The following is a 26,427-nucleotide window of genomic DNA, read 5'->3' as shown; positions in this document are numbered from 1 at the left end:
TGCTGCCATTGTCGGTGCACGGAGTGCTTAGCTCCCCATGAATGGTGCACGGGCCTCTTGACCAAGGAGGCCGCCTGTAGCCCCAACTGTCCCCTCACAGGCAGGGAGGCCCTGTGCGGTGGGAAGGACTGTTTGTGGACTGCACGGGTCTGTCCCTCAGAAGGGGCCACCGGCAGGAAAAGCAGAACTGAGCTCAGGCCCCAGAGAGGTTGCTGTTGCTCCAGCCTGTGTGGTGGCCTCCTGCCTCAGCATGGCTTCTTGGCTTGGGGACACCCTTGGCCCTGACCCACTCATGGTGCTCCTGGTTGTCATCCTCCTGGTGCGCTTCATCCTGTGGTCCTGTCTGGGGACCTATATGGACTACAGGCTGGCCCGGCGTTATCCTGACAAACCCAAGGAAGAGTAAGCGTGAGGACCAGTGGAGACCAACCCAGGAGGTTTTGTATTGTGACAATATCATCCCTCTGTCCATTGGGTACCACAGATGCCTTCATGCAGAACACCTTTGCTCCCCTGCCATGCCTCTCCAGCGCTGCCCCCATGAGCTCTTTAGCCTGGGTTAACCTTCCTAGGCCTTTGCTAGTCAGGCAGGGACACAATACTTAGTCCTACCCACTGTGCAGAAACCAGAGCACAGAAGAAACAACAGGGTCAGAGAGGCCCCAGAAGCTGCTTTTAGATTAGTGAGGATTGTCCCACTTGGGCTGTCAAAGCAACCCTTATTACCAGGTGCTCGCCCCCATGGCAGTGTATGCCCCAGGAAATGCCTGGCCTTTCTCTAGCGCTATTTTTGTTACTAAGAGCCAGGGTTGTGTGGGAGGCCATGGGGACAACCATGGCCATTACTCCCAAGGCCAGTGCTGTCTGGAACCTCTGCTGCCCCAACCAGTCACTGGATATAGGCAGAGAGCTGCCTCAGTTTCCCAGAGGAGATCTTAGTGACATGTCTCGAGATGGCCTCATGAGATGGAATTGAAGCCTCGTTGGCCCCGAAACAACTCCTTACCCATCGGGTCCCAGTTTCCCACCCTGGTTTTTCATAAGAATGAACCTACGGGAATGGTGACGCAGCTTTTGCGAGACTGTGCTGGTTTTAAAGCTCAAAGTCCCTTACTCTAGGAAGCCCAGGTGGCCTCGGAGAGGAGTATTCCCAGTTCACACACTTGTGAATACGTGTTTGCCCGTGTGTGCGAAGACCCAAGGCTGTGACAAGACAGGAGATGGGGCATCTGCCAGCCTTATGCGACTCCCCAGTTCAGTGGTGGTAGTCAGTGATCCCCTGTTTTCTCCTTGAGCGAGATCGCAGAGCAAGGTGTCTGTGCTCGGCGTTCGAGGCTGCAGCGTGGCAGTTCTGCGACTTGGCAAGGACTGGTTTGGTTTTGCCCTCTTTAGCGCAGGTTTAGGGCTTCATTGCTGCAGGTAGGCTGCAGCTGCTCCGGGGGCTTTGCGTGACATCCATGTACAGAGAGACAGTACACTAGAGATGGGGAGCAGTGCCCTCGGGAAGCCTGAGTTTTGCATCTCATAATCCAGAATGATGTCATAGTGTCTTGGCCTCCTGATGGTTGCTGTCGTAAATACCATGACGGAAGCAGCATGAGGACTCTGCTCACAGCTCCAGATCAGCCCATCATGGCTGAACCGTCACTGGGAGGAGCGAGAGGCAGCCACTCCCATTATGCCTGAAGTTGGAAGTGGACAAGCAGCACACGTCCCTCGTAGCCTCTGCCACTGGCCTGGACCACTCATTTCAGTGATGGCCTTTTGAGGACTGGTTTGGGTATTTGGGTGTCTCTGTGCCTGGATACTAGCACCCATCCCCCAAAGAGGTTCCAGCCAGAATGTTCCCAGAAGAGACATCTGTGCCCCTCTGCTCATGGCTGGTAGTCCTGAGACAGGCAGTAGCCATGCAGAGGGCAGTGAGTGGTGGGAAAGGACAGCGGGTGTGGGAATCTGGGTGTCAGATTCCCCATCCCTCGTACGCTCAGCACCTGAATTTGGAGGCAGGATCTTGAATGAGATGACGAAGGTAAATGAGGTCACATGATCCCTAACCACAGTGATTGGTGCTCTCAGATAAAGAAGAGAGACATTAGGACACAGCCTGTGTCAGATGTGGTCTGCAAGCCACGGAGAGAGGCCTCGGGAGAAGCCAGCCCTGTGACACTTCCACCGTGGACTTCTGGCCTCCAGCAGGTGAGGTAAAGCAACCTGCAGCTTAAGCCTCCCACCTGTGGTGCTCTGAGCTGATTAATAGAAGAGCAATGGAGTCATTAACCCAACAAAGAGTCACCTAGTGTGCCCAGCCCAGGGTCTCCTACTCAGCACAGCACTGACCCACAGCTGCCTTGGGTCTGGGAGTCACGGTCAGTGGGCAGAAGTTCTGGAAACGGAGAGTAGTCCTTGTAGGTGCATGTGACTATGGACCACTAAAAATGTGGCCAGTGCAATCTTTGATGCATGGTGAGTATGACCGCAAAGGCTGTCACAACATATCTGAAATGTCTTCTTGTGGACTTGCAGGAAAATGGTGGCAGTTTTGGACACATTGCAATAAAATACAAAAGTTAATTTTCCTGCTTCTTTTAGTGAGTTTCCATGCGATTACCAGAAAAATTAGCTGAATGTTTGCAGTTTGCATGTTTGTTTATAATGGACAATTGTGTTTGGAGAATGGTCTACGGTAGCCATAGTTTCTTTTTTGAATGAGTTTCTTAGGAGGGGGAGGGAGAGAGGGAGGGAGGGAGGGAGGGATGGAGGGAGGGAAGGAGAGAGGAAGGGGACAAACGTCGTCGACTCAGGCACTGCTGACTGGGGAAGTCCCATCAAGGTCCCCTGCTGGAGTTCCCTGTGAAGAGTCCCAGCACAGTAGATGTCCCCTCAGGTGAGGCTTTCAGTAGAAGAACAAATAGCAGCAGGTGAGGGCGTCATCAGGTCAGGCCCTTAGTCACCCAGCAGAAATCCCCAGGCTGGGGAGCTGAGGCATCAGCTGGAGTTCAGGGTGGAGCTTTCTGTCCAGGCTGAACTTCCAACCTCTCCTTCCCACCTTGGGGCTTTTCACATCCTGGGATAGACAATGGTAATTTCTGTTGGGAATGGCCACCTTCCAGCAGCTCTCAAGGGCTCCAAGTCTTTACTTTTGGGTTATTTTGCTGTTTGTGTCTCTCCAGGTCACAGAGTTGATGGGGGGCAGTCTCTTGGAAGACACTCTAAGACATAGGTCTGAAATGGGGGAACCTTTCAAAGAACTCAAGCTACGTACAATTTACTAATATAATGTCCACTTCAGGCCCTCACAGTGTGTACAGTGGTAGGGACTGTGTAACAGGAACACAGAGAGAAGCACTGTGAGTTCCAGGACAGCCATGGCTACATAAAAAAGACCCTGTCTCAAAAAAAAATAAAGCCCAGGACCTTGCCTAGGGATGGTGCTGCCTACATTCCCACTTCAATTGACGTAATGGAGACACGCCCTCTCTGATATGGTCAGAGGTTTGTTTCCATGGTGATTCTAGATTCTGTCAAGTTTGTAATCAATATTAATTATCATAAGTCTACTCCTTGTCAACTTGATACTCAAATGTGTGACTTTCAACCATGCCTCCACCCCACTGTCCCCACGGGCTCACAAGCATCTCATAATGCAAGGGCAATAGTCCCGTTTCAAATGCCCCTTCCTCTTTAACAGATGCCCTCCCCCTTTGTTTCCTGAGACAAGGTTTCTCTGTGTAGCTTTGGAGCCTCTTCTGGCACTTGCTCTGTAGACCAGGCTGGCCTCAAACTCAGAGATCTGCCTGTCTCTGCCTTCCAAGTGCTGGGATTAAAGGTGTGCACCACCACACCTGGCTTAGATGATCTTTAACAGGTCCAAGTTTAAGTACCAAGTCTCTTCTGGGACTGAGGCTACGCCTTTATTCTGAGCCCTATACTGTCCAACCAAGTTACTTCCTTCTATACACAATGACCAAGGTAAACATTCCCACCCTGGAAAGGAAGGGTTGGGAACAGAAGGAAGGCCAGACAAAAGCAATATGAAAGCACATTGGGGCAAACGAAAAATTCTTCAGCTTCATGTCCAGCAAATGGAGCTCATATTGGAATCATCTGGGCTCTAAAAACTTGAATAACTCCCCCCTTCATCTCTGCCATCTGCAGCATACACAGTCTCTCTCTTGGGCCGGTTCAACTCCATACCCACAGCTTTCCTTAGCAGATATCTCAAGGTCTTGACATCTCCAACATTCTGGGGTCTCCACTGGAACAGGCTTCACTTTCACGGCCTTATGCAGTGGCCTTTTGGGGCCTTGCTGAGGGACTCCAACCTTGCCACACATTGCCTTGCGAAGTGACTCTCTGGAATATGATGCAAGACTCGATGACCTCTTCATTCTAGTATCCTTCATTCCTGCAAGACAGTGTCATATGGATGCTGCTGCTAAGTCCCTCTGCTATCTTAGGATGGAGACTGGCCATTGCTGGTCTTTGTGTGGCAGTCCTTGGGAAACACGTCCCTTGTGCGTGGGGTTTTGAGCAGGGGACCACTTCCTTGGCTTTCTCAGTCTCTGCAGTCTCTTTCCCTTCAGCTGCCTTTGCCTTTTCACAGGTTGGAGTCTTACCCTCAGGTCACCTTTCCTGCTTTCCTAGTAATATATGCAATGTTGCAGAACATAATATGTAAACTTGTGTTGCATTTGTTTAATTAGGAAAAGATGTGTTGCTGTTTTACCTTGCCTGCTTAAAGTACCTAATTGGTCTAATAAAAAGCTGAATGGCCAATAGCAAGGGAGGAAGTATAGGTGAGCAGGAAGAGTAAGTAAGAGGAGGAATTTAGGCTCCGGGAAGAAAGAAAAAGAAATACCAGGGGGATGCCAGGTAGACATGGAGGAAGCAGCAAAGGAGAAATGAAATAGACGAAAGAGACATACAGAATGAAAGAAAGGTAAAAAGCCCCAAGGCAAATCGTAGATGAATAGAACGGTTAAATTAAGTTAAAGAGCTAGTGGGACAAGCCTAAGTTAAGACTGGGCATTCATAATTAATAATAAATCTCTGTGTCTTTATTTGGGAGCTTGTTGGCAGCCCAAAGACAGTTCCAACTATGTTTCTCTTTAATGGTGCTAATCTCGTTAACTACCACAGTTGTAACCTGAGCTGTGGCTGCAATCTTTTCCTCTGTACATTTTCCCATTTTACTGCTTTGCTTGTTGCTTTCTCACTGTCGACCTGGATAAGAGAAGTGAACAGTAACCATGCCACAGCCTGAATGCTATCCTGTCTAGAGATTTCTTCCACTAAACTAATTAGCGAATTATTTTTTAATTAAGCCTGACACATTTTCAGGACATGGGAAGAATGCAGTTAGATATCAGACTGATGGCCCCTCCTCCAGTTCCTGATAGAGTCCTTGTCCCCTCTCAAACCTCAAAGCTGAACAGGCAGGGTTTGCATTTCTCTTGGCATTCTGGTCTTCCGAGGTCCCATCAATCTGGCTGATAAAGTCCTACTGTAGCATTCTAGAGTTTTTATAGCTCAAAGGTTCAATTTCTCCCTCATACCGCCTGCAATCCAGTTTCCAGTTCCAAGAGACCAAAAACCATATGCCAGGTACCAATATTTATTTATTTATTTATTTATTTTACTTTTCTTGCTGTAACAAAATGTTCAACAAAAGCAACAAAGGTCTATTCTGGCTTACAGTTTCATGGCATGATGCGTCATGGTAGAGATGGCATGGCTATCTTGAGGTGACTGGCCACCTTGCATCCACATACAGAAGGCAGAGGCAAATAAATAAATAAATAAATGCTGGTATTCAGCTTTGCTTGCTTTCTCTCTCTCTCTTTTTTAATTCACTGAAGGACCCCATTTCATGGAATGGTGCCACATACACACACAAAGGGAAGAAATCAGAAGTGGGGTGGGAACATCAGGAAGGAAAATTGTTTATAGCTGGCTGGATGACTTTTCTTGGAAAATGGAATAAAAGCAAACAAACACGAATTCAAATGACAATAACATTTTTATCAAGTAGGCAGACCCAACTCAATCTAGACAGATCGTATACACAACAACCTAGTCTCCCTTCAGTGATTATAATGAAATACTTGACGCTGAGGACTTTATGAAGAAAGGAGGCTTATTTAGTGAACCACTACTGAAGTCCCAGAGCACAGTACTGGCATCTGATTAGCTCTGGTGGTTGTCATAGAGGAGGCATTGCAATGGCAGGAATATACCGGGAGGAGATCCCATATAAGCAGGAACTGACCGGAGGGGCGGGGCCAGCCTTGTTCTTTGATCAACTTCTCTTGGGAACTACCTGGGTATAGTGATACTTTGTTTACGATCTAACAAATAAAGCTTGCCTGAAGATCAGAGTGGGAAGCTAGGCACACCAACCAGCCAGCCGTACAAGCCAGGCAGTGGTGACACACACCTTTAGTCCCAGCAGCCTCACTAGTTAGCCACACTAGTTAGGGAACGGCGGTAGTGGTACACACCTTTACCCAGCACTAGAGAGGAATGTAAGGCCGGATGAGACAGGAACTTGCTTTCTTTTTAGCCCAAAGATTTCAAAGAGGTAAGAGCTCTCTAATGGCTTGGCTGCTTTGCTTCTCTGATCTTTCAGCTTGAACCCCAATATCTATCTCTGGGTTTTTATTATTTATGTTACAACTGGGCTCCTTTGGGAAACTGTTAATCTCATTGGCAAGGGGCTCCCAATGGCCTAATACTTTCCCACTAGACCCCTCCTCTTAAAGGTCCCACAATGTGCCAGTCATTTCACACTGGGGACCAGATACATGAATTCTGAGGGGGCACACTTAAGCTGCCTCAAACCATAGTTAGAGGAGACATTAAAGACCCTATTTATTACATTTATAGTGTGTGTGTGTGTGTGTGTGTGTGTGTGTGTGTGTGTGTGTAGACCAGAGAACATCTTGCTGGAGTTGATTCTCTCCTTCCGTCTCCTAGGTCCTAGTGATTGAACTCAGGTCTTCAGGCTTGGTAGCAGGTGCCTTTACCTGCTGAACCCTCTTTCTGGCCCAGTGATCTTTTTTTTTTAAATATTTATTTATTTATTATGTGTACAATATTCTGTCTGTATATATGCCTGCAGGCCAGAAGAGGGCACCAGACCCCATTACAGATGGTTGTGAGCCAACATGTGGTTGCTGGGAATTGAACTCAGGACCTTTGGAAGAGCAGGCAATGCTCTTAACCTCTGAGCCATCTCTCCAGCCCCCCAGTGATCTTTTTTTATGAGTCCCAAAAAACCACAAGGGAAGAAAACCAGGTGGTAGAAAGTAGTGAGCCTTTGGAGCTGTGGCAGCCACTGAGGGCATGGAGGCAAGATGTGCAGGGTTTCTTCTGGTCTGTTTTAGGGGCCATCACCAAGGCTAACGTGGATGTTACTGAACTCAGCACGGGTAGGAAGTCACTGCCTGGAATCTCAGCCCTGTTTGGGCCCCAGAACGCAGGCCTCTTCCCTGCCTGGCCTCCAGTGCTGGTCCTGGAGATGAGTCACAGGTTCTAAAAATAAAGCAGAGAGCTTCGAAACTGTGTGCTTCCTTTTTAAGCCAGCTGCGCCTGCCTAGGGATCCCCGGCAGCTGCCAGCAGCCATGGGGGGCTCTTTTTCCCCATTGGCAAACAGCAGCATATGACTGGCCCCTGAGCGGCCTCAGCCCACTGCACTGGGAAGCTGAGATGGTCTCTGCCCACAGTGGCTTCATACTGAATGGGGAAGGAAAATCAATGTGGGTGAATGGTTACCATATGGATGGAGTCTTGGGCTGTACAAAGGCAGCAGGGTGCCAGGGAAGCTTACCCAGGGAGGGAGGGAGAGGACTTGGGGTTCTGAGAGGCAGATGGGTGAGGACTGATCCTCCTGGTCAAATATGCAGGGTAAGCAAGGCCTTGGAGCCTGAAAACTGGTAGACTAGTTCAGGGTATGAGCCTCAAGCAGGGCATCTCAGACCTCCCCTGGCAATGCTGGTCTTCTGGGCAGAGTCCTGGCCACCCTGACCCCTGGCTTTGATGCTCTGAAACTGCGGCTCAGAAACACAGCCAGCCAGCTCTCCAGTGGATCCATCTGCTTCCCAGGATTTGGGAATACTGGTCCCAGTGCTGTAGACTAGAGACGGCAGAGATGCACGATGCCGAGGCAGATGGATCCATATTGTGAGGGCTTTAGTGCTTACCTAGGAGTTTGAACTTCAGTGCACAGGTGTAGGGGAGCTCTCAGGGCCTTAGGAACTGGAAAGCAAGGGATGAGTGCTTTTAGGTCTGCATTGAGAATGACCACCGGGAGCTGTGGGGGTGACTGGCTGATGAGTGGACCAAGCAGATATTAGGGGCCCGGGCTACTGCAGTGATGGGAGAGAAAGAATCAGGGATCTGAGGAGCTACAGGGAGAGGATTTGAGTAGATGTCCCTTAGATTCAGGATAGAACCCTGAAATAATTACAGGGGACACACAGAGTGTGAGAGGTTGGAGGGAAGAAAGGGGAAGAGAAGAAGGGAGGGGAAGGAAGAGGAGACAGGAAAAGGAAGAAGGAGAGGAAGAAGGAGGTCAAGGTGAAAAGAGGAAGAGGAGAAAGAAGGGGAGGAAGAATTGGGAGAGGAATGTTGAGAAGTAGAGGAGGAAGGTGGAAGAGAGGGGAGGAAAGTGGAGGAGGAGGAAGATGGAGGCAGAAGGGCTAGAGGAAGGACGGAGATAAAGAATAGGTGTGCAGCTGGGTCTGTGTGGAGTTGGCGGGCTCCGTGGAGGTGGCTGCAGCCTGCAGGGTGGGCTCACAGGCTGTGTGGAGTTGGCGGGCTCCGTGGAGGAGGCTGCAGCCTGCAGGGTGGGCTCACAGGCTGTGTGGAACTGGCGGGCTGTGTGGAACTGGCGGGCTCCGTGGAGGTGGCTGCAGCCTGCAGGGTGGGCTCACAGGCTGTGTGGAACTGGCGGGCTCCGTGGAGGAGGCTGCAGCCTGCAGGGTGGGCTCACAGGCTGTGTGGAGTTGGCGGACTCCGTGGAGGTGGCTGCAGCCTGCAGGGTGGGCTCACAGGCTTCATCTAAAGTCAACTGCTTTGGAAATAGCTTCTTTGGAGCTTTGGATTCTGTTCAGACTTCCAGCCAGTGCGATGAGGCACACGTGCGTGCACACAGACATGAGGCAGGACTCTCTACTCAAAATCTCCAAGTATGAATATGAATCACACCCCAGAGGCCTCAAAGAGACACCCATAATGTGATTGAAACTTACCAGCGTTGGGGCAGCCTGTTCTAATCTTTACAGCACACGTGGGCTTGGATTGGCTGGAAGGGGCCCCAGATGCTCTTCTTGGGCTGTGCCTGGTTCTGATGGAGAGTGGATGGACGCATGGCCTGTCCCTGCCTTATCATATCCAAGGTCTTTGTGAATCTCAGGGTAACTGAGGTTCTCCAGGGACATGGTTCATGCTGAGGTTGCTTGTGTGTTTTATTTATTTTGAGATAGGATCTCACTATGTAACCCTGACTGGACTTGCACTCCCTGTGTAGACAAGGTTGGCCTTGAACTCATAAAGATTTGTTAGCTTCTGCCTCCCAAGTGGTGGAATTAGAGGCATGCATCCCTAGGCCTTATTTTTGTTTTATTTTTAGTGTGTGCCTGCCTGTGTATATGTGAGCATATCTACATGAGTGCTGGTGCCCACAGAGGTCAGAAGAGTGCAGGGGATGCCCTGGAACTAGAGTTACAGGCAGTTGTGATCTGCCCAATGCTGGTGCTGGTGACTGAATTCAAGTCCTCTGTAAGAGCAGCAAGCCTTCTTAAGCCCTTAAGCCCTGAGCCATCCCTTGAGCCCTGCGTTGCCTGTTCATCAAGCCATCTAGTTCTGTGTTTTCGTTAGTGGGTAACCTGCACTGGTGCACACCAGGCAAGGCATGTGTACCTGTCTTGCTTGCCTGAGCTTTGTGGCTAGCAGGCAGCAAGTACCCTACCATCACTCGCCCATTGGCAGGGATCTCTCTGGAGAATCCTCTTGCCTGGCTGGGTTTTCCTGGGTCCGTCAGTGTTCAAGGGGCCTGAAGGTGCCTGCTTTGTCAGTTGTGCCTGCCAGCCCTTCAAATTGGGCTGGCTGGGTAAGGAAAAAAATCTCAAGACGTAAGGGCTTCCCGCCTCTAGGCCAGTGGGCTGAACTTCTACCCTAGGCATGGTTGTAACGCACCCCTCAGAGACAAGCTACCTTTAGTTCTGTTTCCTTTCTTTCTTTCTTTTTTTCTTTCTTTCTTCCTTTCTTCCTTTCTTTTTTTTTCAGTTATTTGAGACAGGGTTTCTCTGTGTAGCTCTGACTGTCTTTGAACTCACTTTGTAGATCAGGCTGTCCTTGAAAACTCAGAGATGCTCCTGCTTCTGCCTCCGGAGCGCTGGATTAAAGGCAACATCCAGCTAGTTCTGTTTCTTTGGTGATCCACCCAGTACCAAGCTCTGGATCATTAATGGTGAGAGGCCTGTGGACAGTGGTCTTGAGTGCTTGGCAGATCATAGCAAGAGCTAGATACAGACAGGACTTCCACCTCTGAGGACAGTCTCGGAGCCAAAGCTGACAGTCACCCACATGGGCCAGCATCTTTTGAAGACCTGAATGCTCTGTGTAAAAGTCCTTCAGAAGGTGCTGTTCACTCCCTGGGGCTCAGAGACTCCCAGAGCTGGCCACAGTCCTCAGTGACTAGTAGGCATCAGGCCACAGGGGACCTGGTGCGGGAGGTTGTCCCTCTTTTTAACACTAGGCCAGGATTTTCAGTGCACTGGGAGGCCAAAAAGGACACAGAGGGTCAAAGAGCTGTAAGGCCATAGCAGGGTCCAGGCAGGAGGTTTGCACTGAGATGTTGAGCTTGGCCTCAAGGCTACAGAGAATTTCTGGTGTTGATAGGGCTTTTCTGGTGAAGTGGGGTGCAGGACAAATCACCTGCAGAGTGCACCCGTGATGAGCAGGAGGGAGGAGTGCCCCTCCATGGGCAGAGGCAGCAGGAGGGAGAATAGAGTGGGGTCCGAGTGGAGATCCTAACAAGCCTGTAAGGATGGGCAGCCCTTCTGCTATGCTCAGCTCTCCAGGAGGATGGTGGAGCCTCACACTGTCACTTGGACCCATGGCTTCCTGTTGAGTATGCTGCTACACTCGCAGGGTCTTCTGCAGCTTCCTGTTCCCCTAGGCCTTGGTACTGTCCCGCATGGGTAGAGCCCATGCTGCGGGAGCTTCTGGATGGAGTACAGTTGTGCACCATGGGCCTGTATTTTATTTTTAATCCCCAGCACTTGCTAACATCTTGTCTCACCACCTTCAGGGTGCCAATCTAATAGTCACGTCACGATGAGGCCTCCCCTCCAGGATGCTCTCCCTCCTCTCCCCTCCCCCACCAATGCCTTAGCTGTATGCTGGGCCCCCGATACCACCACTGTGAGACAGGGACAGGGACACTCAGCTGAGATGGCAACATCCCCCATCAGGTGGAGCCATGACCAGCTCGGCCTGACCCTCCTCTAGGTTCAGCCACTGCCCTGGCTCTGTGGACTCTCTCAGCCTCTTCCCTCCATCTTTCCTCTGCCATGGTCTCCTCTCACCCTCCCAAGGTGCTTGTCCATTACAGTCTAATAGTCAGAATGGATCACAGGGTCTTCCTCCAAGAATCTCGGGGTGTGTCACTTCCTCTAGGAAGTTGGCCAGGCTGACTAGGGGAGGCAGCCCCCTATAGGCTCCACAGCCCTGAACCAGTCACACTCTGTCATGACATTGCCTGTTTGATCTGACTGTGAGCTACCTGTGAACCAAGGGGTGTTCCCGGATACCTAAAAGGAAAGAGGGAGGGATGGGAAAGAGGAGGGAGAAAGACATGGATGGAGAAGAGGGAGGATGAAAGAAGGAAGAAGGGAAATGGGGATGGGGAGGTGGCTCAGTGGGAAAGGGTTTGCTACCCGAGCCTGAGGGCCTGAGTGTGGGCCCCCAACACTCGTGTAAAAAGCTGTCTGGGTGCTGGGGAGGAGAGACAGGCAGATCCTTGGACTCAGTGGCCAAGCAGCCTAGGCAAATCAGTGAGCTCCATGCTCAGTGAGAACCTCAATAAATAGGGAACGGGGCTGGTGAGAGGGCTCAGCAGGCAAAAGCTCTTGCCAAACAAGCCTGATGACCCCAGTTCTGTTCCCAGAGCCCACAGGAGCAGGAGAAAAGGGAAGCGGCTCCTCAGAGCTGCCTCCCTACCTCCACATGCATCGTGAGGTGCTCCACCCCCATCTCTCACACACATCAATAATAAAGACACAGGTCTTAGTAAAGGTGACTGAAGAAGACACGGGCATGTGTGCAGACAGGGTCATGCATTGCCCATCACATCTGTAGACACACACATGAAAAGAAAGAAGTGAAAAAAAAGAGGGAAGGGGAAAGGGAAGAGGGGTGGAAGACCGCAGAGAGAGGGGAGAGGGAGGCGCTGCAGCCCCGGGAGCAGAGGCACAGCCCTCCTGCCACCTGTGCACCCAGACACCCGAGCCCGTGGGAGCCATGCCTGGCATGCTGTGTGCAAACAGAGCTGTCCTCTTTGGCTGTGGCCCCTTATTCCAACTCCAGCCCTTGCCTCCAGTGGAAACCCAAGACCAGCCGGGACGAGGGGTGGCAGATGTCTGTGAAAGAGACGGCTGCCTTGGCAGATAAGAGCTTGCAGACAATGGGCCTGTCTCTGTGGGAATTCTCTTCTACCAGGCAAGGCAGGACGTGGCCTGACCCTCACTCTGGTCCTCTGCTGCTGGGTGCCATCTCAGTGGGGGTACCATCTCTCTGGGCTGGGGTCCGCCAGCAGCAGTCCCCTTCCTACTGACTCGGGGTTGTGAATTCCTAACTCTGTCCTTGGATGGCTGTGTGTTAGCCTGTGAGATAGAGCCACTGAGACAGGTGACAGGGCAGCATTACCTGTGCCTTCCTGTGCCTCCAAGTGACAGCTCTGAGGATGTATTCATGGGGAGAGAGGGCGAGCACTGTAAAGTGTGCCCCCAGGCACCCTTGTTGCGCCCATCTACGCCTTGGTCCTTACGAACTGACAGTTATGAGCCACCTGCTCTGTCAGGACATACCAAACTCCCTGCGGGGTGACCCTCCCAGGGATGCTGGGTCCACATTACCTCAGCAAATGGGTGAGGACACTGGGGTCTCTTGCCAGGCTTCAGGAGGCCTGGTATCAGGGACCTGGATTCCTCCCTTCATGTTTTGACCCTCAGAAGCAGGAAGGGTCCCATCAGTCTCTGGTCTGCTGTTTTCTCCAGGTCTCTCAGTGAGACTCTGCAAGTTCCCTTCAGGTCTTGGCCTCAGATGGGAGGGAAAGGAGGTCCCCTGCCAGGAGAGAGTTCTTCACTGTTCTGTCTGGATGTTCTGCCCATACCGGAGACAGAACTTCTCCACATAACCCACCAGCTAACATTCCAGACTTTCCTGGAGCCACCCTCACGGACACGACAGAAGCCACATTGAGTTACTAGCTCCGTTGGCATACCTCTGTCCAGTCAAAGCTGACCCTAGCTGGACTGAGTGTGGGAGGCCTGCTTCTGGGCTGACATGGTGTCAATGTCTCTCTCCATCATGTTCAAGTTTGGAACTCAGCTGAGACTGACAGGGTCAGCATAGAGGTCCATTAACGTCCCTAGTCCAGAGATTCCTTGTGTTTAGGGGAGACTATAGTCTCCCTGAAACCTGCTGTAAGTGGTCAGACTTTTACTCCCTCATAAAACATACAGATGTGTGACTGTCATGTGTCCTCCAAAGACAACTCTCCTACTCTCTGAAGACCACCAGTGAGAGATGAGAACTTCCCATGAGGACATGTGGTTCGCTTGAAGGGACCCGATGCCCATAGCCCAGGCTGGGGACTCTTGGCCTAGTCCCACACAGGTGCATGGACAGATGGGACACATGAATGAGCCGTGGGGGAGAGAGCTCTTCTGTGCACTGGGATGGCCATGAATGGATGTTGAATGGCGGAGTTAGAAAATCACATCTGTAGCCAGCAGAGCAATGAATGATCCAGGCAAGAATCACAGTCATCAATGGTGAATTTATTACTCACTGCTGTGTATATCTGTGGTATCTGAATGTGTATACATGTGTGTGTGTTGGGGGCACACGTGTAAAGGCCCGGAGTTGATGGAGGGTGCCTTTGTCTATCTCTCTCCACCTTATATTGTGAGACCGGGTCTCTCACTGAATCTAGAACTCGTGTTTTGGTTGTGCTGGTTGACCAGTGAGTCTTCCCAGATCCACCTGTCTCTGTCACCCAGCGCTGGGGTTGCAGATACATACTGTCTTGCCTGGCTTCTATATGGGAACTGGGGATTTTAACTCAGGTCCTTGTGTTTATGCAGAGAGCCCTTTACCCACTGAACAATTTCTCCAGCTTTGAGAACTAAAGTCTTCAAATGATTTCACATCTTCCCACCATTGACTTTCGCACATCCCAAGGGAAGAAAGATGACTCAACAGAGGGAAACCTCCCAGCCTAGGGACTCCATAGAGGGAGCACTCCCAGCCTAGGGACTCCACAGAGGGAGCACTCCCAGCCTAGGGACTCCACAGAGGGTCACTGGAACTGGACTTAGCCAATGCCACATGCTCCTGATGGGATAAATCTGAGAGTGGGGAGTGTCAGTCCATCCTGTGTGATGTCCTTGTCAAAGACATTTTGTGTGGGTGGACACAAATTGAGGAACAATTTGCTAAACACTTCACGTTCCTCTTTAAAATGTTGACCTCATGAGAACAAAAACAGATGAGTCCTTCAGAAACCAGTAGGAGCTGGACTTGGCTGCACACTCCTTTAATCCCAGCACTTGAGAGAGAGATGCAGGAGGATCTCTGTGAGTTTGAGGCCAGCCTGGTCTACAGAGCTAGTTCCAGGACATCAGGGACTATGCAGAGAAACCCTGTCTTGAAAAACCAAAATCCAAAACCAACCAAACAAACAAAGAAGCAACAACAGTGTCCCCCAACCCTAAACCACCAAAAAAAAAAAAAAAAGAAAAAAAAAGAAGAAGCTATAGGACAGGACAACGAATGCAGCGCAGCGGTTGGTCTTATTTGAAGATCACAGTGCTGGGACCTTCAGGATACTCTGGTGGCAGCTGTCCATGTGATTAGAATGTTAAGAGCTAACTTTCTTAGTCTAGTAAATGTTCTTGCTCCTAGGAAGATATGCTCTGTATTCGATTACTACGGGCTGAATTATGTCACCCTCTAACTCATGCATGAAGGCTGGATTCCCACGCTCACACATTGAAGCCCTGTCTTCCAAATTCACATAGTAGTGGACACACTCAGAGTCTGTGCCAGGCAGTCTTTGGGAAGTAATTAAGCTTCGGTATCCAGCTGTGTCTGGTTTGTGCCAGGTAGTGCCAGGTTCCACGGAGCCATCTTCCAAGTCTTCCGGGCTAGATGCCTCATGGCCTTCCCCACATCCGGGGATCCCTTCCTGTCATTCTGCTGACAGATCCCTTGGCCACCTCTCCCAAGTCCTACATCTGTCCCCACACAGGAGCTGGCTTTCTTTTTTTTAATATTTATTTATTTATTTATTATATATACAATATTCTGTCTGTGTGTGTGTCTGCAGGCCAGAAGAGGACACCAGACCTCATTACAGATGGTTGTGAGCCACCATGTGGTTGCCGGGAATTGAACTCAGGACCTTTGGAAGAGCAGGCAGTGCTCTTGACCACTGAGCCATCTCTCCAGCCCAGGAGCTGGCTTTCTTGAGTGCCATGTGCAGTGATGTACGGTTCAGAGAGCTCTGACAAATGTCACTGCAGGGGAGCTATTCACTTTTGCTCCCCTCATGGGGCAGAAACAGTTACCCAGCACGAACGGACACATTTTGGGTGCTTCCCATTTCCTCACAAGACTGAGTAATGGGTACTTCCAAGATGTCGGTGCCTGCAGAGTTCATGGCTCCCTCTTCTTCAGTCTTATCGTGATGTCCCCAGCCTTGGAGCCTGCCTGCAGGTCTATGAACTCAACAGAAGTCTACAGTTTCAGAGCTTGAGCGGCTTCTCATCCACTGCAGGTTTCCTTTGCAGCCTTAGCAAGCCGACCCCTGTTGTGTGCAGCATGTGGCCGGGGGTACCGGGCCCCTGTCTTCTGTGGACACCTCACTCTGTAGCCCGACAGCTGGGGTGGTATTGCATTATCAGCCGGCTCATCGTATATTTCTGGCGAGACCTGGCCACATGATGTCATTCATTGTGCGGGGTAACCTCGCAATCTGTGTTAGCTCACCGACTGATCTCAAATCTCTGCTTTTTTTTGCAGGGACCGGCTGGCGAGCTCATATGTCTAAATATGTCTCCCCTTTCATCTCTCACTCCGACATATCCAGAGTCTCGGCAAATTGCCTTTGTTTGTGGATAAGTCAGGCCAGCCCTCCCTTTTAGCAGTAAACAGTTTTGGCTCGGAAATGGAATATTTTCAGCCATGAATTTCAGGGTTTTTCCATTTTTCCGCCTAATTCAATGAACAGACCCCTTATCTACAGCGGCTCCAACAGAATGGATGCGTGCCCCCAGACTGTGATGACTCTAAATGTGGTTTGAGTCTTTAATGTCTTCTGATGGTTTCCAGAGAGGCCTTTTATTTTCCAGGGGATGCTCTAGTGACCCTGGCTCTGCCCAAAGACTGATCTGCTCCCCAGGACAAGATGGGATAGAGGGTCAAAGCTGTGGTCCCATCATCTAAAACTTAGAGACAGAAGTCTTGGAATTATCAAAGTAGCTTGAACCCATTTCTTTCCCTCTGGGGGAGAACAGGAAAGTGTGTGGTGTGTATGCATGTGTGTATGTGTTTGTGTGTGTGGTGTGTATGCATGTGTGTGTGTGTGTGTGTGGTGTGTATGCATGTGTGTGTTATGCATTTGTGGAGGGGTGCAGGTGTGTACCTGCATGGTGCAGGGTTGAGGTCTGAGCACAGCCCTGGCTTCTTTCCCTACGTGTGTCCCGTCTTTTGTCTGAGGTAGGGTCTTTCATTGGCATTCATCACACAAAGGCCAGGCTGCCCCCAAGCTCCTGGGGAGTCACCTGTCTCTGTCTGCTCTCTCACCAGCACTAGGGTTAGAGGACAGAACTGCCACACCGGGCTATCTGTGTGAGTGCTGGGGATCTGAACCCAGGTCTCCTCACTGCGTGACTGAACTGTTTCCCCAGCACTGGCCTCAGTGCTCGAGGAAGATGCCTAAAGCTTCTAAACTGGAACAAAGGGACCTTGGCTCTTGATTTAACTTATGCAGTGCCTGGGCTGACTGAAGGTTTATTGATGGTTTATCTGTTTCCTGACATTTGGTGGAAGTGGGGTCCCTCTGGGAAAAGCTGGAAGACAGGCACAGCACAGCTCTGGGCCCTTACTTCTCTCCACTAACTGGGCTTATATCCTCCTCACAGGCAGTGACCTCAGGCTTGGCCTTCCGTGTCTACGTGTTTCACGGCATGTGAGAGCGGTGGCAAAGGACAGTGCTGGCTTTGCTCTGCTTTTTCATGCAGGGAGAGGAGGCACTGGGCAGGGCCCAAAGGGAAGTGAATCTGAGGGGATGTTTTTGCAGGTCTGGTCAGTTTTGTGGAAAGCTGGGCTGCTACTGGGGAGGACACTCGCGCCTGCAGAAACAACATTCCCACCACAGTAATCCCGTAAAAGATGCCATTGTCATCTGGTCATTTTTCATGGCCCTGGTGCTGGGTTGCACAGGTAGGCAGGAGATGAAAAGAGTCAGGGTTGGTCTGTAGGAAGCCTGTCCAGGTGCCACCTGAGTGACACCGTGACTGAGGGATTCTGTTCTTGGAGCCTGGCTAGAATGGGAATTCTCCCTTCCTGGAATATACAGATATCCCCAACTTCCAGTGGATTCCTTCCTGGAATATACAGATATCCCCAACTTCCAATGGGGTCCCTTCCTGGAGTATACAGATATCCCCAACTCCCAATGGGGTCCCTTCCTGGAGTATACAGATATCCCCAACTTCCAGTGGATTCCTTCCTGGAATATACAGATATCCCCAACTTCCAATGGGATCCCTTCCTGGAGTATACAGATATCCCCAACTTCCAATGGGGTCCCTTCCTGGAGTATACAGATATCCCCAACTTCCAGTGGATTCCTTCCTGGAATATACAGATATCCCCAACTTCCAATGGGATCCATTCCTGGAATATACAGATATCCCCAACTTCCAATGGGATCCATTCCTGGAATATACAGATATCCCCAACTTCCAATGGGATCCCTTCCTGGAGTATACAGATATCCCCAACTTCCAATGGGATCCCTTCCTGAAAGTCCACCATAGGCTTAAAGCATCATAAGTAGAAAGTGGATCAAATTCTCTCACATCTACACTGGTCTGAGGAAAGAGCAAATTCAAGATGTGCAGTTTACGTGTTAGTTGTCTTTCTAGATAGGGCATCGTAAAGCTCACGCTGGCCTCACATTAGATCTGTAGTTAAGGATGACCCTAAACTTCTGATCCTCCTGCTTCCACCTCCCCAGCGCTGGAATGATAGGCATGCACCACCGTGCTGGGTTTATGCTGTGCTGAGGATAGTACCCAGAGAGGCTTGTACATGCCGGACAAGCACTCTACGGACTGAGCTACATCCCCAGCCCCTGAAAGAGTTTCTGCTGAGTGAATGTTGCTTATGTACTATGTGGGAAAAGATGTCTAATTTAGTAAGCCAGTGTCTGTTTGGACTTTTCTTTCTTTTCTTTCTTTTTTTAAACAGGAAGCTAGTGAGACTGGGAGGATGGCTTAATGGTTAATGCGATTGCATGCAACTATTAGGACCAGAGTTCAAGACCCCAGAGACCCACGTAAATGCTGTAAAGGTTGGGGCAGTCTCAGAAGATGGAGACAGGATCCCAGAGTAAGACTCCCACATAGGTGAGCTCTGGGTTTGGGAGACCCCTGCCTCAACGACTACGGTGGAAGAATGATTGAAGACGAGGCCCAGTGTAAGCTTCTGGCTTCCTCATGCACATGTGCACACGCACATCCACACTCATGCAGAACATTCGCACACATATGCATATTACATATACATGAAAAGGGACTCAGTTCAGCTAAGTTAACTGGCTTGACCTTCTCAGTCCGTGAGTCCCTGTGCTGGGACTTGAAGCTAAGGCCTTAACTCCAGTTTGGAACTCCCTTGTGGTCACGTTTACTTATCCCTTCCTTGGTGCCTGATTTGGGCCACGTGTTAGTCTTACAGCAGTGCAGGCTCATCCAGTTCCAGAGGTGAATAGATTAAGGCTCAGAGTGGCCAAGGGATTCACTGGTGGCAGCACAGCTTACAGGCACTGTGTGTGAGCTCAGACACCTGGGCCTCCTTTTCCTCTTATTTATTATCTGTCTGTCTGTCTGTCTATCAACAGAGCTTCTCTCTGCAGCCCTCTCTGTCCTGGAACTTAGTCTGTAGACTAGGCTAGCCTCAAACTCATGGAGATCTTGCTACCTCTGCCTCCCACATCCTGGGATTAAAGGATTAAAGGCCTGCACTACTATACCCTGCCTGGATCTCTTTCTAGGATAACTCTGTCATCCTCAGTGAGGCCATTCCTACCTGTATATCTATGCAGAATATTCTAGAATGCTGTATCCTTAGAAAACAGCTGCCATGAGGGGCTAATCAGACCCTCTGCCTCCAGCATTTCCCTCAAGCCTGTTTGTAAAATGAATTACCGTTGTTTGGGGGGGGTGAGACTGTTTTATCTAGACAGGGCAAATCCATTAAGGTTTGCAGCCCCTCTGCCCTCCTCAGAGGGGTGACGTCAGCCTGTCCTTGGTGACAGTGTGATAAGGAGCTGGGTATACTTTAGTAGAGGCCTTGTCTCCGGCAGCAGCACCCAGGAATTAGTGGCTTATCTTACCAGTTATCAACGCCCTCTGGGGGATGAGGCAATCCAACAAGAATCACATTGTATTGGGGCCTGTGTTGCTCTTGTTTCCCATCTGCCCACCGGAACACACAGGGGTTAGGGTGCCATAGGGAGATTGCAGAGACGCTCCCATCTCTGGACTTTGATGGTCACATCCCTTAGTGGGTTTGTGGCTGCCCCCAGCTCAGCAAAGAGCAAAAAGGACCTTGCTCTGGAATACCTGAGCATGAGATATTTTGCATCTGTGGAGGAGGAGGAGGATGGCAGACTCAGGGAAAGTTCTAGAATCCTGCTAGGGTAGGATTCAAGCTGAGACACAAGAGCTGGGTGACAGCTTCAAGAGGCAGTGACACTCCTATTATATTGGCTCTTTTTGCCACATGAAGCCTATAGTGTCTGTTAAACAAATCTCCTATGTCCCTTCCCCTGAGTCCAGGCAGGCCCATGTCACTCTGATGGAACACTTGGTAAAACAACTGTGTATACTTTCATACCAAATTCAGTTAAGGTAATATGGTTTCCATCCAGCTTCTTTGTTCTGAAAACCGTCCACCATATTGTGAGGGAGTGCAAGCCATACAAGGCCACCTGTGGCCCTGGCCTATCATAGCCCAGCAAGGTATCCAGGGATGCTAGGCTCAGTTGTGGACATGGACCAGCCTAGAGGTGGTTCCAGCCCAGACTTGAGTCTCTTGTGTGAGATGTTGGATGCAATGAAACAGACATGCTCATCCCCTTCTATATGGCTTTGCTCATTTTGCCTCCAGAGAACACTAATTTATTTATTTAAATTTGAATTGAAGTTGTATGTATGTGGGTGTTTTGCCTGCATGTGTGTGCTTGGTGCCTTTAGAGGCCAGAAGAAGACATCAGATTTCCTGTAACTGGAGTTACAGATAATGAGCTGCCGTGTGGGTGCTGGGAGCCTAACCTGGGTCTTCTGCAAGAGCAGTCAGTGCTCTTAACTGCTATGTCCTCACTCGCTGACCCTTTGTGGTAGTTAGAATGTAACAGCCCCCACAAGCTCATAGGGAGTGGCACTCTTAAGAGGTGTGGCTTTGTTGGAGTGGGTGTGGCCTTGTTGTCATGGTGGGGGTGGGCTTTGAGGTTTCCTATGCTCAGGATATCAGGATATCAGGATGCCCAATGTCTCAGTTGACTTCCTGTTGCCTGCAAGATGTTGGACTCTCAGCTGCTCCTCCAGCACCATGACTGCCTGCGTGCCACCATACTCCTCACCATGATGATAATGGATGGAACCTCTGATATTGGAAGTGAGCCCCCTCAATTAAATGTTTTCCTTATGAGAGTTGCCATGGCCATGGTGTCTCTCCACAGCAATAGAAACCCCCAAGACACTCTTCTTTTCCTTAAATAGTTCAGGATTATGGTCAGGACAGCATTGGTCTCTCTAGAATCAAGTCGGTCCCAACCTTGTCCCTGTGAGCATGGCTCTATTGGGAACAAGGGTCTCTGCACGTGAGCCTGGGCTGTGGTCATCCTGGATTGGTTAACCTGATGACAAGTGCCCGGATGAGAAGAGGAGAGTGATGGCTTGGGTCTAAAATGTCCCTGAGAGGCTCATGTGTTGAGCGGTTGGCCTCACCTGGTGGTACTGTTTTGGTAGCTGTATAGACACCTTGAAAGATGGGAGCTGACTAGAGGAAGTGGTCACTGAGGCCTCTGAATGTAATGGTTGGTCCTGGGTTCCTTCCTCACACACTACTTCCTGTCCACCAGGGATGAGACACCCTTCCAGTACACACTCTCTGCCATGGTGTTCTGCCTAGGCACGTGAGGCCATAGAAGCAAGGATGGGGACACTTTACAGGTTCAGAGGTTCAGTCTGTTATCACCATGGTAGGGAGCACGGTGGTGTGCAGGCAGATGTGGTGCTGGAACTGAGAGGGCTTCATCTTGCAGGCAACTGGAAGTCGACTGACTCACACTTGGGAAGAAAAAGAGACCTCAAAGCCTGCCTGCATAGTGACACACTTCCTCCAACAAGGTCACACCTCCTAATAGAGGCCTTTGGGGGACATTTTCTTTCAAACCACCACAGCCTGTATCTAAGATTTAGCACTGGGGATACAGTCATGTGCTATCACATCTGGTTTTTAAGTGGTGTTGAGGATTTGAACTCAGGTCCTCACGCTTATGCATTGAACCAAACTGGGCTCCAAACTGGGTACTGTCTGTCACCCTCATGCTCAGTACCCAGTACAATCCATGGTTCATGGGCACCGCCTTGGAGGTTGCGTTCCAGGCTGATAGGCCTTCAGTGACCTTGAGTTGGAGTATGAGAATGGGTGCCACTTCGGAGTGGACTCCTGTTTGCTTTGGAATCAGTCACATGTCCTTTGCAGGTCAGGGAGTTGACAGGTGTCAGAGAATGAGCATCTTGAAATAGCTGCTGGGGTCAGATGGGTGGGCTGAGCCATGGATAGCACAACCGAGAACAGGCCGTAAATACCTGGTGTCTCTGACACAAGGCTCCTGCCCCTGCCAGCTTCGTGTTCACAGACAGTGCCAGATGGGAGGGAGGAATGGGTATGTGGGGTGGCCATTTGTCTTGGTTCTCACATAGAGTTCCTTTTTTTAAAAAGAAAGAAAGAAAGAAAGAAAGAAAAAAAAAAGGGGAAAGGATCCATCTGGTAATCAGATTGCAAGCCAAGATAGCTGCTTTGGGGTCACAAGGCCCCTCAATTGATGTGTCCTGTCAACCACACAGTCACTGCTTCTGGCAGTAGCTCTGGAAATGGACATGATCAGGAGGTTGCCCACCTATAGAAGCTTCCAGAGGTGGGGTGGGAGGGCCTGCCTTTCATCTTCCTCTCAGTTTCTGCTCCATGCGCCTGGCTTTATTCATAGTCAAAGGCATGTTCCACCTACATGTGTGTCCAAGTACCTTTAAGTGTGCTTCTGTGTGTTCATATATATGCATGTATGTGCAAATGTGTGCCTGCGTGTGCCTGTGTGAGTTTATGTGCACACATTTGTGTGTGTGTGCCAGTGTGCAGGTGTGTGTATAGCTGTGCAGATGTGTGTGTGCGTGTAGGTGCGTGGGTGTGTGTTCACAGGAGTGTGCATGTGTGGGTTTATGCACACGTACTCTTCATCTTCTCTGAACTTCCTTTCCTTTGAAGCTCCAATGGGTGCCAGAGAGTCAAAGAAGCTACCTGGGTTTGCTCCCGAGTTCAGAGCCATCCTTCCTGCTGCTCACCTCCCGGAGCCTCAGTCTCCCCATCTTCTACGCACACCTCCATTCTGCGTTGTTCCAGAGATTGTCGTGTATCCATAAAGCACCTGTGGAGAGGTCTGCACACAAGAGCCTCTGCACAGCCTGAGGCACTATCTACGGTCAGCATGAGGCACTGTCCACGGCCAGCGTGACACTTGGGCAAAGCGCCTCAGAGATGGATGGGCCACCTGGCCTTGGTCACTGGAATATGTTCACTGTACTCCTGTGCCTTGTGGATTTGCTGCTGCCGAAGCGCTGAAGGGGTCTGCACACTCTCTCCTTCGCTGAGGACTGTGAAGGGGCAGTTTTGCTCAGACCACATCTCAGATGTGTCCCTTCCCCTTGCACGTGAATCTCCTGCTGTCCCCCTCAAATTATATCCAGACATAGGCGGTTGCAGACATCCCTCTTTTCCAGCCCAGGGGCCCACCAGCTGGCCAAATGGGGCGTTTAATTGGAGTAGAAACTGGCAGCCTGCCCAGAAATTCTGAACACCCAAGTGGCCCCACTTTCAAAACGTCACCCACACCTTCACTGCAGGCAATTTCAAATGCTTAAATGGCTCCTCAGAGTTCCCGAGGGCACCTGATAGTTCACAGTGCCTCCTATGCCAGCAATGACAGACCCCACTCCAGCCCGTGAGCGTCATGAGATGATGGGGGCACTGAGGTAGGCCAGAGGTGCAGAAAGCCCTCAGATGTCCAGCTGTGAATGGAGGGTTCCCTTTGGAAGAACCCACCCCACTTTCTTGGGAGCCTCAGTTTGAATCCCTCCAGGGTTCTGGTCCAGCCGAGCCTGCAGGGGTGGAAACACAGTAGCTAAAGGAATGGCTGGCTGGCGAGGAGATTCATCATAGACACCCATGGGTCTATCTGCCAACTGGGAAACGCTCTCAAGCTACAGCTGAAGTTGGGGTTCATCAGGACTGGAGTTAGATTACAAGATGTAATTCCAGGATGTGGTAAGAGCTGGCACTATGCCAAACATGCCGAGACGAAGAGGGGGAAGGGTACAGAGGAATCAAAGGGCCCTCATATCCTAACTTGTGAAATGGGTCAATAATGTTCCTAATTATAGGCCCAGGAAATGCAATGGTCTAAATCCCTAGAGCATCGTGAACAGGGCCTGGTTGGTACTGAACGTAGAGTAAATGTGGAGTTACCATGGCGGTGATGTCTATAATAATGCCGATGAGAGCGATGATGGTGGTAACAGTGACGGTGATGGTGGTGATGATGACGGCAGGGATGGGAACAATGAACTGACACCTGCTATATCCTGACATGTGTATCAGGCGTGGAGAAACCACAGTGAGCAAAATAAATGTCCCTACCTCTCCAGCACTTAGTCATAATGAGGCCACAAGCTGGAAAATAAGTAATTTACAGATGTCTAGAGTAACACGTCAGAAGATGAGCAAAAGTCACATGATGGGTAGGGACCACTGTAAAAGGACATGGCATTTGTGTAGACAGAAACAAGCCTCCACCATGAGAGGCAAGAGTTAAATCCGGCCCTTTCTACACTCTATTCTTACTGGCTGCTCAGAGACGACCCCACTGGTACTCCGGGTTCACGTACCTTCTTATGACTTATGACATTTCAATCTCAGATGATGTGTGTCCTCTTTTCAACACTTGAGTACATCAGGAAAGTGTGTGGGAAGAACACAACTACACATCCCCTTGGCCCTTCCATCTCTGGGCTCCCATGCATCTCAGGGTGTGTGCTCTTCATTGTGACTGGTAAGCAGGGAGACCCTCTGTGGTCAGGGTCCTGGGAGGGGGACTGGTGCACATCACAGGTCTACATGGCTCACCTGGGACAGATCTGGCTCTGGAGGTGACCATGCTGGATGGAACAACCTCTGGAATCTACCACCACTGCACTGATGTCTTCTGTTTAAACAGCACCAGCTGTAGAAGGGCTGGGGCTGGACCTATGTGGAGGAGGAGGGGGCTTGTGCTTTAGCCTCTGCCGGCCCCAGTGGAGGGCCCCTTGCAGGGAGGCCTGGCATATGGAACCCATTTGGGAAATTCTTCCTGCATAAGGCACTTACCAGGTAAGACACATGCCCGTATTGACTGTGAAAGATGAAACGCTCACAGTCTGCTGGCTCCGCTTCAGGGAACTTAATTAAACACATGGCCTGGCTTGCTGGGAGATCGAACACTCTCAGAGGCCCCTTCTCAAGAGGTGGTGGCTGCTCAGGGGAGGCCAATTATAACCTCTGCCCTCCTGCCTCCCAGGACCTCACAGACGCTCCAAGTGCTTGGAAAATGTGTGTCTAACTCAGAGCCTTTGGTCGGGAGGCCTGGATAGCATCAGACCCTTTTCCAGGCTTGAGGCCAGCGGTGGTCAGAATCCCAGGGGCTTTTGGGAGGCCTCAGAGACCAGTCTGAAACCTCATTGAACATTAGAGACCCTCTTTAATTCCCCCCATATAAGCCAGAGGAGTCTGCCTGACCTGGAGGGAGGTGGGGTGGACGTAAAGAGTGGTCTCCAGACCACCCTTAGATTTAGCTTAGAACTTTTTTTTTCCCCTTGAGGCAAAGATCTTTCTTTGTAAATCTGGTTGTCTTGTAACTTGCTATGTAGACCAGGCTGACCTGGGACTCACAGAGATCTGCCTGCCTCTGTCTCTGGGATTAAAGGTCAGCGCCACCACTGCCCCCTGCAGGGTGGCAGCGAGGCCAGTTGCTGTTGCCTGGATGCTCAGTGATCTGTTAGTGTCTATAATTTTGTAGTCTCTTTTTCTTCTTCTTCTTTTATATTTTTAAAGGTTTACTTGGTGTGTGTGTGTGTGTGTGTGTGTGTGTGTTTGTGTTTGTGTGTGTGTGTGATGAGAGAGTATCTGTAATGTGTGTGCAGGTACCTGCCGAAGCCTGAAGAGCAGAAGAAAGCATCGAATCTTCTGGAGCTGGGCTGAGGGCAGGAGGTGCAGCAGTGAGCAGTGTGGAATCCCTGACTTGTGCTCATGTGACCGCCGCTCTGGACAGCTAATCACAGCCTGTAGGGATGTGCTCTTGGATCCCTCCCTGTGTGGTGGCATCTGTGGCATGGTCCCCTTCCCTTCTCCAGTACTCCTTGGACTCTGGGGATTGACTTCCGATACAGTGTTTCTACAATTGTGGTGGGTGCAGAATGTGTTTTTAACAGTGTTGGTGTGGACGTAAGAAGACATTTTTACCTTAATTCCTTTGCATTTGTGATTTCCGCTGATATACCATTTAAATCCTATTCTGAGTTACACCAGGCCACTTTCAT

The 26,427-nt window shown here is 50.4% G+C and overlaps 1 protein-coding gene across 1 annotated transcript; it reads left to right on the top strand.

Moving 5' to 3' along the window:
* Positions 1-229: 229 nt before the first annotated feature.
* Smim38 (small integral membrane protein 38) lies at positions 230-2,553 on the top strand. The gene has a single exon (XM_075974940.1). The coding sequence runs from the start codon at positions 251-253 to the stop codon at positions 404-406; it is 156 nt and encodes a 51-aa protein (XP_075831055.1). The 5' UTR covers positions 230-250; the 3' UTR covers positions 407-2,553.
* Positions 2,554-26,427: the final 23,874 nt, after the last annotated feature.

The sequence above is a fragment of the Microtus pennsylvanicus genome, chromosome 5 (assembly GCF_037038515.1).
Source record: "Microtus pennsylvanicus isolate mMicPen1 chromosome 5, mMicPen1.hap1, whole genome shotgun sequence".
In the NCBI taxonomy this organism is placed as follows: Eukaryota; Metazoa; Chordata; class Mammalia; order Rodentia; family Cricetidae; genus Microtus; species Microtus pennsylvanicus.
Note: the sequence above shows the minus strand (reverse complement) of the source record. Positions and strands in the feature narration are given on the sequence as shown.

What these genes read in the sequence shown, in the direction of transcription:
- Smim38 (XM_075974940.1), top strand. Translation starts at nt 251, where the DNA reads ATGGCTTCTTGGCTTGGGGACACCCTTGGCCCTGACCCACTCATGGTG.